Source organism: Desmodus rotundus, chromosome 2 (assembly GCF_022682495.2).
Source record: "Desmodus rotundus isolate HL8 chromosome 2, HLdesRot8A.1, whole genome shotgun sequence".
Lineage (NCBI taxonomy): Eukaryota > Metazoa > Chordata > Mammalia > Chiroptera > Phyllostomidae > Desmodus > Desmodus rotundus.
Window position 1 is genome coordinate 121,583,368 of NC_071388.1, and position 18,785 is coordinate 121,602,152.

Consider the following 18,785-nt stretch of genomic DNA (forward strand, 5'->3'; position numbering starts at 1 on the left):
TGTACTTCTTAATCTCTTGACTTTTTTTGCTTATCCTCCTAAACCCTCTTATCTGGCAACCATCAAAATGTTTTCTATATTTATGAGTGTGTTTTTGTTCTGCTTTTTCATTTACTTTGTTTTTTAGATTCAATTGTTGATATATATATATATTTGTTATCATTTTATTTTACATATTTTTTCCTTTTTCTTCTTAAAGAAGACCCTTTAACATTTCATGTAATATTGGTTTAGTGGTGGTGAACTCCTTTAGTTATTTCTTGTCTGGGAAGCTCTTTATATGTCCTTTAATTCTAAATGATAGCACGCTGAGTAGAGTAATCTTGGTTGTAGGTCCTTGCTTTACATCACTTTGAATATTTCTTGCCAATCCCTACTGGCTTGAAAAGTTTCTCTTGAGAAAGCACTAGACTGTCTGTTTTTTTCTCTATTTTAGAGTACATATATATCTTTTTATTTGACTTCTTTCTTTTTTATTATTTTTTTGTTATACAAGTACAGCTGTCTCCATTAAAAAAACAAACAAACAAACAAACAAACAAACAGCTGACCCTTTTATGGGCACTCCCGAGCACTTAACTGCTTTTCTGTTGCTGCTTTCAAAAATCTCTCTTTGTCTTTAACCTTTGGAATTTTAATTATTATGACTATCAGTGTGGGCCTCTTTGGACTCATCTTGTTTGGGACTTTATGTGCTTCCTAGACTTGTATGACTATTTCCTTCACCAGTTTAGGGAAGTTTTCTGTTATTATTTTTTCACATATGTTTTCAATTCGTTGCTTTCTCACTTCTCCTTCCAGCACCCCCATGATGCAAATGTTGTCAAAGAACTGTTAATGTCCTAACAGTATTCTCATTTTTTTGGATTATTTTTCATGTTGCTCTTCTGCTTAGGTATTTTCTGCTTCTTTATCTTACGAATCTCAAATTTGATCCTCTGCTTCATTTATGTAATATATTCTTCATTTCAGTTAATGTGTTCTTCATTTCTGACTAGTTCTCTTTTTTTATGGTTTTTAGTTCCAATTTTTTGTTTCTTACTTTTTATTGAAGTCCCCATTTTGTTTATCTGCTCTTTCCCTGAGTTCATTGGGCACCCTTATAACCACTGTTTTGAACTCTGCATCTAGTAGATTGCTTGTCTCCATTTTTCTGGAGTTTTCTGTTCTTTCATTTGGGACATGTTTCTTTCTCTCCTGATTTTGTCTGCCTTTCTGTGGTTGTTTCTCTTTATTAGGTGGAGCTGCTACATCTCCCAGGTTTGGTTCCATGGCCTGATGTAATAGGTGACCTGTAGGGTCTAGTAAAACAGCATCCCTGTTCAACCGAGGTGGGCCTTCCATGTGTACCCTCCACACCTAAGTGGGTTTTATACACATTTTATTGTAGTTGAGCCTTGATTATTGTTAGCACATCAATGGAAGAGATTTACCCTCAACCAATCAGCTACAAAGACTGGTTGTGATCACCATGGAAGAGTGGCTGTGCTGGGGCCCATCCCACAGAGTAGGGCCTACTTCAGTGGGGCTCTGGTGCCTGCTATGTTTGTCTCTTAAGTTTGTCCGATATGGAGATAGTCAAATTGTGCTCCACCAAGTTTTGAAGCTGTCCACTGGTTGCACTGGGTTGGGGGCCTCCTGGGAGGTGCATGCAAAGGTCAGCCACCACCTGGGTTCTGCTTGATGCTACCCACCATGAGCTACAAAGTGATATGCTGATGGCTTCTCTTTGTGCTGGGCTTGGAGTTGTCCAGGAGAGGCCAACTTGTGAACCACAGCCAGCCACCACTAGTGCCAGGCCTGGGGCCACTTAGTGAGAGGTACAGGGATGAAGAGGATCAATATTGCTTATTTGAGAGATTTTAGGAAAGCCCAAAGCATGAGCCAAGATGAATCATTTACATGGAAAAGACACTGGAAACAGCTTGGGTTGCTCCACACATTGGGTGGGGCAGTATCTCAAGGAATCACCAGGGTGGGGAAACCAGTGTGAGTCAGGTTGGTGGAGACTCATATATGGGGCTTACTCACTGTAACGGGACAGCTCAGAATAGGAAAAGTGGAATTTGCCAGTACTTTGTCAGGGAGAACTCTGCCCCCACCAGTTCTCTTCCTAATACCAGACAATTCAGTTACTCCCCGTATGTGTCTGGTGCCTTTTGAGCTGCTGCCCCAGTGCTGGGGCTCAGAGTAAGCAAGTCCAACTAAGTCTGTACATGGGACCTTTAAGAGGAGTACCTTGGACTCCAGAAGCCCTTCATCTCACTCAGCCACAATCTCAGCTGGTTTTTACAGCCAGAAGTTATAGGGACTTCTCTTTCTGGCCCGGGAACCCTGGGCTGAGGATTCTGGTGTGAGACTGGGACCCCTCCCTCCTCATGAGATAACTTCACAGCTGAGATATCCCTCTTAATTTTTATCTGCCACACGTGGGTGTGGGACCAGCATGTTCTAGGTCCCCACTTTTCCAACCATTCTCTCCATGTGGTGTCTTCTTTATATCCTTAGTTGTAGGGCTTCTGTTCATCTTGATTTCAGGTGGTTTTGAATGATGATTGTTCTGTAGATTAGGGGTTTTTTAGGAGTGGTTGTAAGAGGATGTGAATATTTCATTAACCTATGCTGCCATCTGGACAGAAGTGTTGCTATATTAAATGTCAATAGTTGATCCTTGAAGGTTTCTTCTCACTTGGTTTGAGGTTTCATTCAAAAATTCATACATAACCGGCATTATCACCCTCTTTGTCTTGGCTGCAGCTCCTGCCACCCCCATGCCTGCAGCTCTGTGTCCAGCATACTTTCCACTTTCTGGCCCCCACATCCAATTTTTAAATGACTTATTAATCAGCTAAACAAGAAACCCTCCAGAACACTTTAATAAATAAATGGTGAAATCCTAGTCACTCTAAGCTATCCAGGTAAAAAAAAAGGATGATTGAAATCAATTTTCTAATAAATACAAGCTAAATTTGAAGACCATTGGTCAAATCCAAAAAGTGAATGGCTGATTCATGTACCTCATTTCCACACATACCCTCATCATTTTAATTAGAGGAATATCTTTGCATTTATCTCTGTTATAGACCATTAAAATGATGTTTTAGGAGTATTGCAGTATAAATTGTATACAGTGAATGTACAGATCTGAAATGTATGAAATGAATTTTGACAAATTTGTTTACATGCCATGAAGATTACGACCTTTATATTTCCTCACTCATTCCCTCATGCCTCTTCCCATAGTTTTGTAAAAGTCAACCACCCTTCTGAACTCTTCCTCATATTTTTCCTGTTATAGAAATTCAGAAAATTTAAATCATGTATTCTGTGCTGATTTATGTGGGGCTTATTTCACACTACATGTTTTCGAGATTCAGTCATATTGTTGAGTGTGTCAGTATTCTGTTTCTTCTTAGATTGCCGAGTAGAATTCTACTGTGTAGATATTTTGTTTATTTATTTGTTTCTCTCATTTTGTTTATTTATTCCTTGTTAACGGACAATTGGATAGTTTCCAGTGTTAAGGTATTGTCAATATAGCTTCTCTAAAGAGTTATTTATTTTTTATGAATCCTTTGGTAGACACAGGATTTTATTTCTCATGCAAATATATAGAAATGAAGTTACTTGATATGTGTGTGTGTGTATAAATAAACTTTTGCCCCAGTGACCATATAACTTTGTCGGATACACATCTTGCAAAACATATTCTCTCAGTCTGTGATTAGTTGTACAATTTCTTAATGGTACCTTTAATGAAAAGTTTGTAATTTTGATGATATCTAATATATTGTATTTTCTTATTACTTAATGATTTTTGCCTATTTAATATAGTAAAAATATCCCATATTTTCATCTAGAAGATTGACAACATGAGTTTTAGATAAGGCTGGAATTTTTCTGAAATTAATTTTAAAATATGGCATGAGATAAAAGTCAAACAAAATTGTTTTGTTTTGTTTTGTTTTCCCGTTTGGTTACTGATTGTTCCAGCACCATTTTCCTATACTGAATTGTTTTGGCACCAGTATTGAAAATCAATTAATCACACAAATACGGATCTTTTCTGGAAATTATGTTCTGTTCATTTGATATATTTGTGTGTCCTTATGTATCTACTACATTCTTTCCATTTTTGTGCCTTTCTAGTTATTCTTGAAATCAGGTAGTGCAATTCCTCTAACATTTTCTTTTCCACAAGATTGTTTGGCTCATCAGGTTTTTGCGTTTCCATGTACTCTTTTTAAATTTTTAATTGAATTTATTGGGTGACATTGGTTAATACAATTATATACATTTCTAGTGTACAATTCTGTTGGGAACCACCCTGCCTGGTTTCAGAAGCTGTAAACCCCCGTGGCTAAGGCTGAGTCAGAGACCTTGGGACCATGAGCCACTAAGAAGACAAAGCTTATCTCCCTGGCAGGGGCACTGCCTCTGCCCACTTTACTTCATCTTGCTTGGACCCTAATGCATTACCAGTTAGCCAATGACGGGTAAGATTCCTCAAGGGAGGGACGACCTAAGACAGGTATGGTCATGAAGAGGCCCTCAGGGAAGGACTTGGGGGGCTATAGAAAAAGGGGGTGATGGACCCTTGCCCCTTGGCTTTGACATAGCCTGAGTCCTCATTCTGTTTGCAAGAAGTCTCCTAATCTCTTGGCTGCCTTACTTCCCCTCCCTGATTTAGGCCTGAAACAATGCTGGAGGCGTGTGTGGCCCTGTGCTGGAAAGGGTGGGTTCCCTAGTGCAGTCAGGCCTAAGAAAGAATACATAAAATCCTATGAAACTACTTTGCTAATACCCTCAATTTAAATGATAAGGATCCAAGCACAAATTAGTTTGTTCCCCAAAGTTTTATAGCCCTTTAACTACCTGACCCTGACTCAGAATAGCCTTGAGTTCTTTGAATGTTATCTATTATTTGATCATTTCTGCCTGACAATGATTGATGAGCTTTACATATACGCCCTGTGTTCCTATGCAAATAAACTCAATAAAAGCCCATTGAGGAACAGGTTCCTGGCCCTTCTCCTTTGAGAGATCAGCCATCTTTCCTCCCCAAGCAGATCCCATCTTGGTAGGCTTATTCTTATTCATGGCAGCCAGGGGGGCCCTGTGGGCAGAGCCCACACACACAACTCTACAACACATCAACTAAATATTGCATTGTGTGTTCACCACCCAAAGTCATACCACACTGAATGTACCTGATCTTGTCCATATACATTTTAGAACCAGCCTGTCTTTTTCTTCAAAAAATAAATTCTGCTGGGATTTAATCAGTACTATATTAAAAGTACAGTTCAATTTGAGTAGAATTGACATCTGCAACACTAAAACTTTCAATTAAAAAATGTGGCATTAGGTTTCTATTTATTTTAATGGTGTTTTGTTTATTTTTCATCATAATATTATAAGTATATAAAATATATTTTCATTTCTTAATTATTTACTTGGAAATAAGTACAAAGTTACAGGTAAGTTAAAGACCATTTCAAGAAATATCTACATATCCTTTATACATTTCTCATTTATATTTTGCTTTATTATTATATCTCTATATATAATTTCTAAACCATTTGAGAGGAAGATGGAAGTATAATTCTTTAAAAGCAATTAAAGGTTAGAGATATTCCTTTATCCTAAAAAATTGCTACAGAAATTTTGAGACACTAGATCTATTTACCCATAATTAATTCAGTAATAATTTCTTAAGAAAATTATAGTATTCTACAAATTTACAAATCTTAACAGTAAAATAATCAAAATTAGTGAATAGAACAAACAAATGAAGTTAGTTCATTGGTGTAGGAATTGTGACCTATTTTTTGTAGATTTCTTACACTTTATTTACACAATAATGTCATGAACAAATAAAGACACTTTTACTTCTTTAACAATCAGACATTTTTACTTCTTCCTTAACAATCATTATATTTATTCCTGGCTAAGTTATTCTGATTAGAGTTTATAATAAAGTTCGTGTAATAGTTAGAATTTATATACTTACCTTATTGAGAATCTTAAGGTGAATAAGAAAAGTGTTTCAACATTGAATATGGTATTTATTCGGGTATTTAGGGTATCTTTTATCAGATTGGGGATACTAACTTATATTCACTTATGTTGCAGACTATGAATAAGCATTGCATTTCATCAATTGTTTTTTTAATCTTATGAAAAATTTTATTTTTTCTGTTAAAATATGTTATATTGATTGATTTACAATATCATTCTGAAACTCACAGAATAAACCCCATTTAGTCATGATTAGTATTTTTTATATTGCTGGGGATGACATGTTAATATGTTTAAGGACGTTTAAATGTACATGTGTTCCTGAGGGGTATCAGTCAAAAATATTCTCTCTTGTAATGTCCTTGTTTATAAGAGTAGCATAATCCTGTCTTTGGTAACAGGATCATGCTACTACCCTTATAAAACTAACTGAAAAGTTAGCTTTCTTCTCTATCCTCTAGAGCGCAGGTGGCAAATACAAGGCCCGTGGGCTGAATCCAGCCCTCCACCTTGTTTTATCCGGCCTGGCACCTTGTTTCTACCTGGCAGCAGTGCCGTGTTCGTGCCTAACTGTTAAGTAGTTACATTTATACAGTCCTAAAATTACATTTGGCCCTTTGAAGGCAACCGTGAGGCTGTTGTGGCCCCTGGTGAAAATGAGTTTGACAGCCCTGCTCTAGAGAATGTAGAAGTCAAATTTATTCTTTTGTCCCCAGTTTTATTTAGGTATACATGACATATAATATTGTATAATTTAGGGTATACTACATAAAGGTTTGATATATGTATATACTATGAAATGATTACTACCAGAAGTTTAGTTAACATCCATCATCTCATATACTTAGGAATATTTTCCCTTGTGATGAGGACTTAAGACTTACTCTCATAGAAACTTTCAAAAATACAATACACTATTAATAACTATAGTCATGATATTGATATTACATGCCCAGAATTTATTTATCTTGTAACTGGAAGTTTGTACCTTTTAATCAGCTTTATCTAATTCCCCCATGTCCCCCAGTTCCCCCCCTACTTCCAGGAAACACAAATCTAATCTCTGCTTCTATAAATATGGTGGGGGGGAGGTTAAATTCCACAAATAAGTGAAATCATACAGTGTCTGTCTTTCCCTATCTGACTTATGTCTCTTAGCATAAATGTCCTGAAGGTCCACCCATATTGTCACAAATATTAGGATTTCCTTTTTTATGGCCTAATAGTGTTACACTGTGTGTGTGTAACTTTTAAAAACAGTCTATTCATCCATTACTGTAAACTTAGTTATTTTTCCATGTCTTTCCATGTATTGTAAATAATATTGCAATAAACACGAGGGTATAAATATCTCTTCATGATAATGATTTTGTTTCCTTTGAATTACTGGAGGTTGAATTGTTGAATCTCATGGAAGTTCTATTTTTTTTCTTTCATTTTTAAGTATGTGCCACACTGTTTCCCAGAACGTCTATAGTAGCATACATTCCCACCACCGTGCACAAGGGATCCCTGTTATCTACTTCCTTGCCAGCATTTGTTACTTCTTATCTTTTTGATAATAACTATTTTAAGACATGTAAGGTGAAATGTCATTGTGGTTTTGATTTGCATTTGCTTAATGATTAATGATGTTGAGTACCTTTCCATAAACCTATTAGTTATTTGAATATCGTCTCTTGGAAAACTGTCTATTCAGATTCTTTGCTCATTTTTAAATGTGATTATTTATTTCTTTTTCTATAGAGTTGAATGAGTCTTTTATATATAGTGGATATTAACACCTTATCAGTTATATGTTTTGCAAATATTTTAATGTACCTTTTAAAGAGTAAATAAACATTTTTCTGCAGACACCTAATGTATGGGCAGATGAGTTTGATTCCTTCAAGGTTTGACTTAAAAGTTTATGAAAAATCATCTAAAACAGCCCTATTCCTAATGTATTTTCTTTCTGGGCCCTGTGTTGAATGCATTAGGTTTTCAGTGAGAGCTTTCTATTTTTGCTATTCAGAACTCCTAAGTTTCCAAGCATTGTGCAACCTGCAGTTTCTCTCTCTGATTCTTTCTCGCTAAGGCATGTCTTGTATTTACACAGGTAAGCAATCAGCTAAAGACCTCAGTGATCCTTCACAGATAACTGGATAGATGGATTTCTTTTTCTATACCTCCAAATTCTGCATTACTTCTCTTGCAAATTTCAGCCACCAAAAGCCTAAAACTCTGATTCTTCCTGCCTACTTGAAGCAGTGATACTACTGTGTCTTTCTTAGGTAACATCTCCTTGCACTGTGATCTCAAAATGTCACTAATAGGAAGTCATAAAGAGGACCACCTTGAGTATTTACACTATTTCACAATTAATTTCCTAATTGTCCTGATGTCCTACATCTGAAAACAAGTTTTTAATATATTTTGTAAATTTAGAATTGATTACAGCAGAGATGTTAGTCTGATAACATTTACTCCATCTTCTCCAAAAATAGAAATTTGAAATTTATGTTGTTAAATAATTGAGGATCCTTCACCTAGTACCAAGAATATACCATAGTAATTGAAATTATTACAGTATTTCTTCTACTAAGAACCTTAAAATGATACATGTAGAATTTATTGCAGAGTTTATGAAAACTGATTACAGAAATATAATTACAACCTGATTTCAAAATACAGTGGTTCCAAAACCATTTCTTTTTACTCTTTTTACTTAATTTAAGGACAGAGACCTCTGTGTTCTTTAAAAAGACTAATCTAAACTACAAAAACTTGAATTTTCAGAATGTGTTTGAGGAAAACAAGAAAGGAACAGTCTATATTCTCAACTTAATCAAAGTCAAAATACAAAGAGACATTCCGTTGCTGAGAATGACAGTAACATGGCTTGGACAACCTGGTAAACTATATGAGAATTTATTTTTTTTAAAGTTAGTGTTTTCTCTTCTGCTTATCATCTATATTTCTTGCTTCACATTTTGGAAGCTTTATGGATTAAAGTATATACAAATACAATGACTCTTCCTACTACCATTTGAAGATAAATATTGAAATCTTTGCACAAAGAATTTTCTGATATCTCTCTAAATGGTAGTGTAAACTACTTCATTTTAAGCATGTAAGGAAAGTAAATTATACTCACTCTACTGCAAGCACCAGTTGTGGTCTCACAGACCGTGAGAATAGAGATGTTCTGAGGTCGGTTTAACCATCTGACCACCGTCTTGGTATTGCTTACCCATTTAACCATTGTGATATAGTATTCTCTAGTTGGAAACAAAATTAAAATTTACATTTAGAGCCAGAAGACTTGTAAAGTACCAATAATGTACACTGTTATATGGAAGAATAAATGAAATATTATTAGGATATAAGAATGTCACATCAAAAAGAATTTCTATTTATGAATATATAAACATCACATTTTAAATAGTCACTATATGAATGCAAATATATGTTTATGTATGTATGCATGTGTATACATGTAAACATATACATGTACATATAAATGCATCCACAAATATACAGAAAATTTAAGAACAAAATTCAAAGTGAATGATTTCCCAGAAAAAAATCCTTGGAAAGGTAAAAATAATCAAGATGCTAGATATTTATGAATAATTTGTTATCCTCTATTCCTTAATAATAACATATTCTACTTCATTTCATTAAAATACAATCAATAATCAATTAAAAGGCAAAACTTATTATAGACATTTTTTTATGCATGGCCTCGATGTTATTTCACTTTATGCACGGGGACGTAGGCTACAGACCTATGAAAGGTTTGTTTTGGTGTTTGTCAGTTGTGGGCAAAGGGCCAGTTCCAATCTTATTCATAGTATATGTTATAGTATTTTTTAAACTCTTATTTATTTAAAACAGTTTAAAACAAAGAAGGAATCAAACTGAGGGAGATGAGAGGGTTATTGAATATTTGGACCAAAGGGTTTACTAATTTATGTGGCCTATGATGTCCTCAGGCTGGTTGTAAATTGGGAGTTTATATTTTTTCCTTTATAGTTTATATGTCTTTCATTGTAGATTCTTATATTTGAAAATTTACATAACATAGCACAAAACCCTCAACCCAAACATAACAAAATGCAATCATCAACATTGATTCAATCAATTAATAACAAAAAAAAAAATTTCCAACAAATTTACCCAGTTTGAGAATAGATGCAATGTTTTAGAAATGGCTTGAGAGAATCTACATGCACATACTGTGGACAGAAACTAAAGTGGGGGGGTATAAGTGGAGGGAAGGGGGGCACCTGGGGGATGGGAGCAAAGGGAAAATAATTGGGACAACTATAAGAGAATAATAAATAAAATATACTTTAAAAAAGAAATGGCTTGAAAAATGCCATCCATAAGTATTATCTTAAAATTAATCCACTCAGTTTTTTATGTGACTTAGAATAAAAATCACCTGTGGGAGAAAAACCTTGTGAGACAAATCACCTGTCCTTATACACATCTGTGTTAGACATCAGCCACATGAATCTTACATTTGTAACATTACTGAGAATCTACTGCTTCCTCTAGCAAACCCGTTAGCCCATCAAAGTGAAGATGTCTGTAATAGGGCAAGCATAACTTATCAGACAGTGAAGCCTGCCATATTTTCTTCAGCAATCTTTTTAAGACATTTGGCAGCTTTCACAACCCAGCTGAGTCCCACTTGAAAACTGCCTGGAAATTCAGAGAAATCATTGTGTCATGTTCCCCAAACAGAGTTAACAAGGCAAGATTACTTTGAATCAAATATGCAACTGGTTTAGGATTAATCTTTGGCCAAATTAATGGGCCTGGCAGTTCTTCAGAGAATGATGTCCTATTCATTTTCACTGCACTTTGTTTAAATTGATTTATTTTTCATGCATTGTTATATTTGTGGAAAAAAGGGGAAATATAGGTATTAAACTTTAATATGTTTATCTAGAAGATTTAACATGGATAAAATAATAGTCGTTACTATTGTCAATCAGGAAAGGAAATGCTGAATTCTGACAATACAGGTTTCTGATTTATTGTTATACATGTTGTTTGACTTGAAGTAAAAATACTACAATTATAAATGACTGACCAAGGAATGCAAAATCAAGGTCATATTTATGGAAATATATAAATAAAACAGGTATACAAAATATTTTCAAACTCTATCAGATATTTGTCTCAATTAGCTAAAGTGAGTAATATTATCTTTTGTGCCAAGTAAGATAAATGAACATAAAAGATTTCTAAATAAATAACAACATCAATAACAACACAGAATTTAAATATTCATCATGAATGGTTTCCCTTTTAGTGTGGCCCTCAAGTAAAAGGTTGCAGGACCATATTTTTGTAATGTCTTCCCAGACATTGACACATTACAGGGATTATTACCTATGATGAAAAATCTTGACTTTAAAAAAATTTAATATTTGAAAAACAATTAAAATTCAACAAGTGAAACTATGATAAATAAATGATTTTTTATAAGGGGCACTAACTTAGGTGTAAAATTAAGTTTAAATTATTATAGTCATGCCACTTATATTTATTTTTGATTAATGTGATTACTTTATTTCATACATAATATATGTATGTTCATGAGCAAAATTTAATTCTATGTGAGATGTCTTAGTACATATCTTAATTATAATTTGAAGAATGGGAGTTATCAGGAAAATTGAATTGTGAAGACTTTTAGGGGTAATTACAAACCATTGAAATTTCACGATAAAGTGTTGGAAATCTCTAAAATGAAAGTTAAAATAGAGCTTGACACTTAAGAAGTGGGGAAAGATATATTTACTAACTAAATCATACATACTCTATATCCTTTCTTTCTTTTGTACCAAGATCCTAGGTGCATATTTCTTTATGATTCATATCTACCTCATATGATTCCTATGATTCAGTTTGCTTCTAAGTATCCAGGCATCCTCTGAATGAAGGATTAGGAAACCATCCTTACCTGGAAACGTTACACTCCTTGGCCTGCCTGCAGCAATTGTGGCTGTCCTCTGGAATTCTATCTTGTGAACACATTAGATCAGGTACCCCATGACCATTGGCCAGCAGTGCCCCTTCCTTATAACTATTTGTCCCTTCTTGTTCCTAGTGTCCATGGCTATAATTTACCCAGGAAGTCCTCGAGAATGTAGTACTCTTGAGCCACAGGGACAAAGACAATCAGGTCACAGAAACTGCACTCAAGTCAAGAAAGACATTGTATCAGCGGTGTGGTCTGTCACAGGAGATCTAATTTTTCACAAGGGTGTGTGGGTGTGTGGAATGGAGGCCCCAGCATCACCGGCAGACAGGTGTGTTAGAAGTTACATTGGTGTTTTCACTGGTTTCCTGTCCAATCACTACTCTTTGTTCACAACACAATCTTTACATGTATAGTTGTACTGAGTTCATTCTCTTCCAGATAATCCAGTATCTTCTCCCATAAATGTATTGTGATAGCATTCAGGACCAATTCATATCTCCTGTCCTTCAAAGACCTCTGTTAATAACTATGTACTACTAGCAACAGGGGACATTTAGGACACTTCCATGAAGATAGATTAATTTATTAATTAGATTATCTAGGAAGGCACAGACATTCCTTATCAGAATAAGAAATGTAGACTAGATGTACACAAATGAAAGTAAATGAATGGATGAAAAAACTTTGGTACATTTACAGAACGGAATACTATGCAGCAGAAAGAAAGAAGGAGCTCCTACTCTTCACGACAGCATGGATGGAACATTATGGTAAGTGAAATAAGCCAGGTGGTGAAAGACACAATACCAAATGATCTCACCTATTAGTGAAGCCTAATTAACAAAACAAACAAGCAAGCAAAATATAACCAGAGGCATTGAAATTAAGAACAAACTGACAGTTACCAGAGGGGAGGTGGAAAACAATAACGGAGGAAAAATGGGAAAGGTTTTCAGGAACATCTATAAAGAACACATGGACAAAACCAAAGGGGCATAGGATTGAGGGTGAGAGGTGGGGATGACTGGGGAAGGGGGAAAATGGAGACAACTGTACTAGAACAACAGTAAAAAAATTAAAATTAAAATTAAAATGAAGAAAGAGAAATAGAGAAATCATGGTACTATCAAGACCAGAGTGACAGGGCAATATGACACTGTCACATCAATGATACAGGCTGATAACAATGGATCACAAAGGTTGGATGATTAAAATAAAAATTCAAATAAGTAAAATAATGTCAAAGACACAGAGTAAGGAGAAACCAAAAACAAACCAGTGCCATTACTCTTCAGACTGCAGATTTCTGAACATAAAGCATAATAATTATTCCACCAAAAAAAGTGATGAATACATAGCCTGTAGAAAAATCTGCATTATTCATTATCATAAAATATTTTCACAGGAATTTAATTATTTTAAATTCATACCTATAAATTTCAATAAAGATACTAAGTGTTTGCAATACTCTGAACTCATAGTGTAAAAATTTACAAAATATTTCTTTTTCAGATGAGATTAATTGTCTACATTCTACTGAGTCTGAAGATATTCAAGAAGGGTCATTATCTTAGCTCCTACCATGTTACATTCTGAAGATCATTGCGTGTTCTTGTGAGTCTGTTTCTTACTTTTGCAATCCTGAGACAGTAATAACTTTATGCTCTTGCAGACTCAATGTTTTCTCATCCTTTGTGAGTTTCTCTTTAATCCTGTTCATATCTTTATTTAATTTTTTTAAAGATTTTATTTGTTTATTTTTAGGAAGAGGGGAAGGGAGGGAGAGGAGAGGGAGAGAAACATCAGTGTATGTTTGCTTCTCACATGGCCCTTACTGGGGACCTGGCCAGCACCTCAGGCGTATGCCCTCACTGGGAATTGAACTGGCTACTCTTTGGTTCACAGTCTGGTGCTCAATCCACTGAACCACACCAGCCAGGGCCATACCTTTGTTAACAGTCCTTTAATTAACTACATTTTATTACCCTTTGAGTGTGTTACCTTTTTAATTTCCAGGACCCTGATCAATAAATTATTAAAAAATGATATGCTCTTTTAGATCTCAAGTACATAACTAAGGATGGAAAATAATTTTCAGGCAAATTCCTCTATGGTTAAAGTACTAAGTATAGAATATTAGAGATATTGATACTCCTAAAACAAAATCAATAAAATAAGGTTTAGATTCCATCTGATGTGCATGGAGATGAATGCAGCTTTCGTTTATTCACACCATGGATCTCTCTCTCTCTCTCTCTCTCTCTCAGGTTTCTGTATATGTGGGTCCATTCAAGTAATAACTGGCCTCACAGTGGCTAAATGCAGATGACATAAATTTCAGTAATTCCCTTTTTTCTTTTCTCCAAAAACAAATGAGTAAAAAAAAATGCATTTCTGTAAAACAGAAGAATGGTAAACATTTGAAAATACCAGTTTTGAAGTAAATTTTGATCTTGATTTGTGGAAACAAAAGAATAAATCACACACTTTGGTGCATTTCATATGGCACAGTTGGCCAAGAGGCATAAAAAGGAAAACAGTAATGTACATCATGTAGATATTACATGACTCTCTCCAAATTGTAGACCAACATCACTGCTAAACCAATATATCTGAATTACATTTAAGTACTTTTTATTCACAGGATTTTCACTCCCTGTCAGTAGGATACAGTATATTATTCTGTGTTTTGGACTTCCAACAGCTAAGATATTTGATATCTCTTTGCAATCAGTGACTAATTTTATCATATTGTATGTCAAATATTAAAGATATGTATACTTAACTAATACTCCAGTATATAACAATTGTTTTATTTCATTTTTTAAGAATTTTTATGTTTGATGATACTCTGCTGTAGCTTGGTGAACTCATTAGAAACATTTTCAGGTAACAAATTGATGTTTCTCTCCCTCCGTTTCTCTTTCCTTTCCCCTCTCTATAAGATTAAATAAATAAAATATTTAAAAAAATAAAATAAAATTGACCTCCATTTAAAAGACTTAAAAATAATGAAAATTACAAACTATCCTTTCAAGATTAGGGTAGTCAGACCCAGAGAAAGGTAGAGTGCATTGCCCAAGATGACATAATGAGATGGTGGTAAAGATGTGACTCAAACACTCTAGTCTACTACTCTTTTCTGTTAATTCAGAGTATCAAACAAATCAGAGACAAAAATAAGAGTTAAGAATCACACAAAATAGCAATAATTTTTCTATTTGTTTCATTTGCACCTAAATCTTTCATGTCTGGTAGACTGAGCTCAGAAGTAGTTTTTTTATTTAATTAGGTCAACCCTAGTGCTTTGTATATGTCAATTCAGATGGTCCTTTAAGGTCCCCATCACAACCTGGATGTAGTGTTCTGTAACTTTATAAAGCAGGCTTTACCTCATTTTCTAACTCTGCTACAAACTAATCCCGAGGGTCTATCTGAACTTTTTCTTTATCTGTGGATCTTATCTTTTCTACTAATAAAAGGAACAGGTTATATCAGGTAGTTAATGAGAAGCCTTCCAGTGTAAACATTCCATAAATTTTTATTACCTTTTAAGTGGGAAAATTTTCCACACAGCATCTCTGGGAAAATCCCCAACTGTGATGAATTTTTTCCAAATATGTCAATGGAACAACATTTGGATGCAATTTCTTTGCATCAGTCACTCTGCTTTGTTTGTTGATATCATCAAAATAAACTTTGAGCTCAGCCCCCCAGCATTCAATATAGTGTGAAACCATTTTCCTATATAGCAGCTGCCTATCATGTCCCAATTTTAGGGTTGCATTAAATTTTCAAAGTGCTGATATTTGAAAGAATCACCATTGAAGCTTGAGACCACTCTGGATTTCAAAATTCACATGGCTATTTAGTCAGTTGTTCACTATTGGAGATTTTGCTAATATGAAAATTATGCTTCTGACACATAAAATGTGTTTCTTTTTTTCCCACCACTTAAAATTTCTTAGATAAGAAGGCTTTTATGTTAGGTATTGAAAAACAAAATCTCATTAAATTTCTCTGCCTAGAAAAGAATGCTGGAGAATCATTGATAAGCTGCAGGGAGAAAGTTGAAAAAAACTGCACGAAATTTAGGGCAATTATACTCCTTTTTTAATAAGACAATCAAAAAAAATGGAAGGGGTGTTTTCAGGAAGAAAAATCAGTAGAAAATTATCCTTTGTTTCCATTTCTCTGTCACATATCCTGCAAAAGGCCTAATCCTCAGTATCAGCATATTTAGTAATTTTGTGGTACTGCTAATCACCTTGAAATTGTAAATGCTTCCTGGGAACAGAGACTCAGAGTGACTTCATTCTTGCACTAATGGAGGCATTCTCAGCCTAGTTTCAAGTGGATTTGTTGAGCTGATCACATCACTCTCTAAATTGAAACAAAATGATAATGGTGTTAAACTATATATTCCCTGGTAAAAGTGAAATTGAAATTGCATACCTTGATTTAAAGCTGTCAGGTGGCATGAGTTCCAAAGTATGAGTTGGTCCATATAGGTTTACAACGTATAATTTGATTGTTGGGTTCACTTGACCTGCCTTTGAGAAAATGAAAGTTGTAATGCAAATACATTAAGCATTAGAATATATTGAGGACAGAAAGAAAATGTAATTGATTGTTTTATAATTTTGTGTTAGGATAAAGTTTAATTTCTCTGAAGTAGAAATTATTTTAAATTCAACAACTTGATTGCTCTCAATTTTTTAAAGATAGCTGCTTCTAAAAGCATTTTAGTCAGACAATTAAAGGTGATAGAAAATTATGATGACTTTGTTCACTAGGTAGAGCTACTGTGCTCTTTTCTTAGAATGACACCAGAGGGCTGACTTTACAAAAAAAATTAGTAGTTCAAGCTGCTAGTTATGTTATAGGATACAAAATATAATGGGGAAAAGTCGGCTAATTTTAACAAAAAGGAAGAAGAAAGGAAAAAATTACCAATTCAGGTGCCACATCCTTATAATTCCACAGCACCTAATCTATAACATGCATTAATCATCCTAGGTTTTCTTTTAAGTTTATGAACACTGGATGGAGTGCAAGTGACCCTTAGGAGGTGGGCCATGAACAAGCCCTCACTCAGTGCCTGGCATGAAGAGTGGAGAGACAGTGGTAAGAACATGGAATTTGAGTTTAATAGTTAAAGAAGAAATTATTGAATACCAACTAGTTGTTTAGCAGTTACTCTATTTCTGGCTAATAATATCTGTTAAACATTACATAAATTTTCTCATTAAATGCTTCTACTGCAGTACTAAGATATAATTGGAACCACTTCCAGATGAAAATGAAGAAGCTAAGCAAACCATGCGAGGTGAAATACCGTGACTGAGGGAAGCAGTGTTTAAACCCAAGATGCTCTTAACTACTGTAGTTTTGCTTGAGTTCAGTTTAAGGCAATAGCCATCAAAGTTTTTCTAAATATACTCACAACTCTTAGGGGGCAGAAATGGAAACTTCCACTGAATATCTCAAGCATGTTGAATGAATGAATGCAATCACGTTTATGTGAATAAATGTTTAACAGAATCAGTTGACTACCTGTGGTTTAATATGTTGTACCATTGTGGTGTGGCAGATCATATAAGCTATACAGAGGAGAACAAGGAAATTAAATTAAAAGTGAGTTGAATTCAAATACCTGACAAAAATCTAAAAAGAATAATAAAACTGATTTAATGATGACAAAGAAAAATCCACATTCAAGGAATTAGCATCAACAACACCCAGAGTTAAATCAGCAAAAGAAGCAATATATTTCATTCCATCAATAGTCAGTAATAACTCAAGAACCACTTTGTTAGGTTATTAATAAGAATTAGCAAGAAGGGAAAGGAAGAAGTGTGAATAAGTGGAGTAAGAGAATTTGTAGGACAGTGAAAACACTCTGTATATTACCACGAAGAAGGTTACATGATATTATATATTTGTCCCAAACCCATAGAATATGCAACACTGAAAACAAAACATTATGTTAATTATGGCTGTTTGGTCACTATCATGTGTTAATAGTGCTTCATCAGTTGAACCAAATGCACAGTTCTGGTGAGGGATGTTGACAAAGGGAGGGGCTATAAATGTGGGGAGCTGGTGCTTTATGGGAAGTATCTGCCATCTCCTCAATTTTGGGGGGAACCTTAAATTGCTTTAAACAAAAGCCTATAAAGAAAAATAATTAGTGCATCTGTGGGAGTATTTCAAACACAGGTCTGAAGTTTTGAGTCAAAGAAAGAAGTCAAGAAAGGCTGTCACTACAGAAATGCAGTGACTAGTGACTTAAGAGAGATAGTGGAAATGGTTCCTATAGTAAAGGGCTTCCTGGAAGGTAAACTGTGGGCCTGCCTCACAAAGAAAGCTCCTGTGTCAGATTTTATAAAGCTGAATCATTGCTCTAAAACCCTCTAGTGCCTGGAAATATATCTGTCTTGGGCGGTTTAGTGTTCTGCCACACTTAGCAGCTGTCTTTCACATCAATTTTGATTTTTTTTAATTGGAATTTTCCTCCCTGAAAATATTGGCCTTATCCATATATTTTTAATCTAACCATTTATCTAGCTTGATCAGGTATGTTAAAATTTAGAGCTGGGACATAGTATTTAGTAGCTCCATTCAGTATGTTGTTCTCTAACCAAGAGCATCAGTCGTTACCCTCTGGAACCTTAGACACTCAAATTTGTGTGCCCCACCCAGACCTATATTCAGATCTAGAATCAGAATCTCAGGGTGTGGGCCAAAGAAATCTGTTTTAACAAGATTCAGAAAACTA

General features: G+C 34.6%; 1 protein-coding gene across 2 annotated transcripts in view; it reads right to left on the bottom strand.

Annotated features, from left to right (window-relative positions):
• DPP10 (dipeptidyl peptidase like 10) overlaps window positions 1-18,785 on the bottom strand; it is a 722,439-nt gene that overhangs the window by 67,586 nt on the left and 636,068 nt on the right. For both annotated transcript variants that reach the window (XM_024569627.4, XM_053918597.1), the window contains exons 10-11: window positions 16,460-16,557; window positions 9,158-9,281 (exon numbers count right to left, since the gene is read on the bottom strand). In XM_024569627.4, the coding sequence (XP_024425395.1) occupies window positions 9,158-9,281; window positions 16,460-16,557 (222 nt within the window). The remainder of the gene's footprint in view (window positions 1-9,157; window positions 9,282-16,459; window positions 16,558-18,785) is intronic.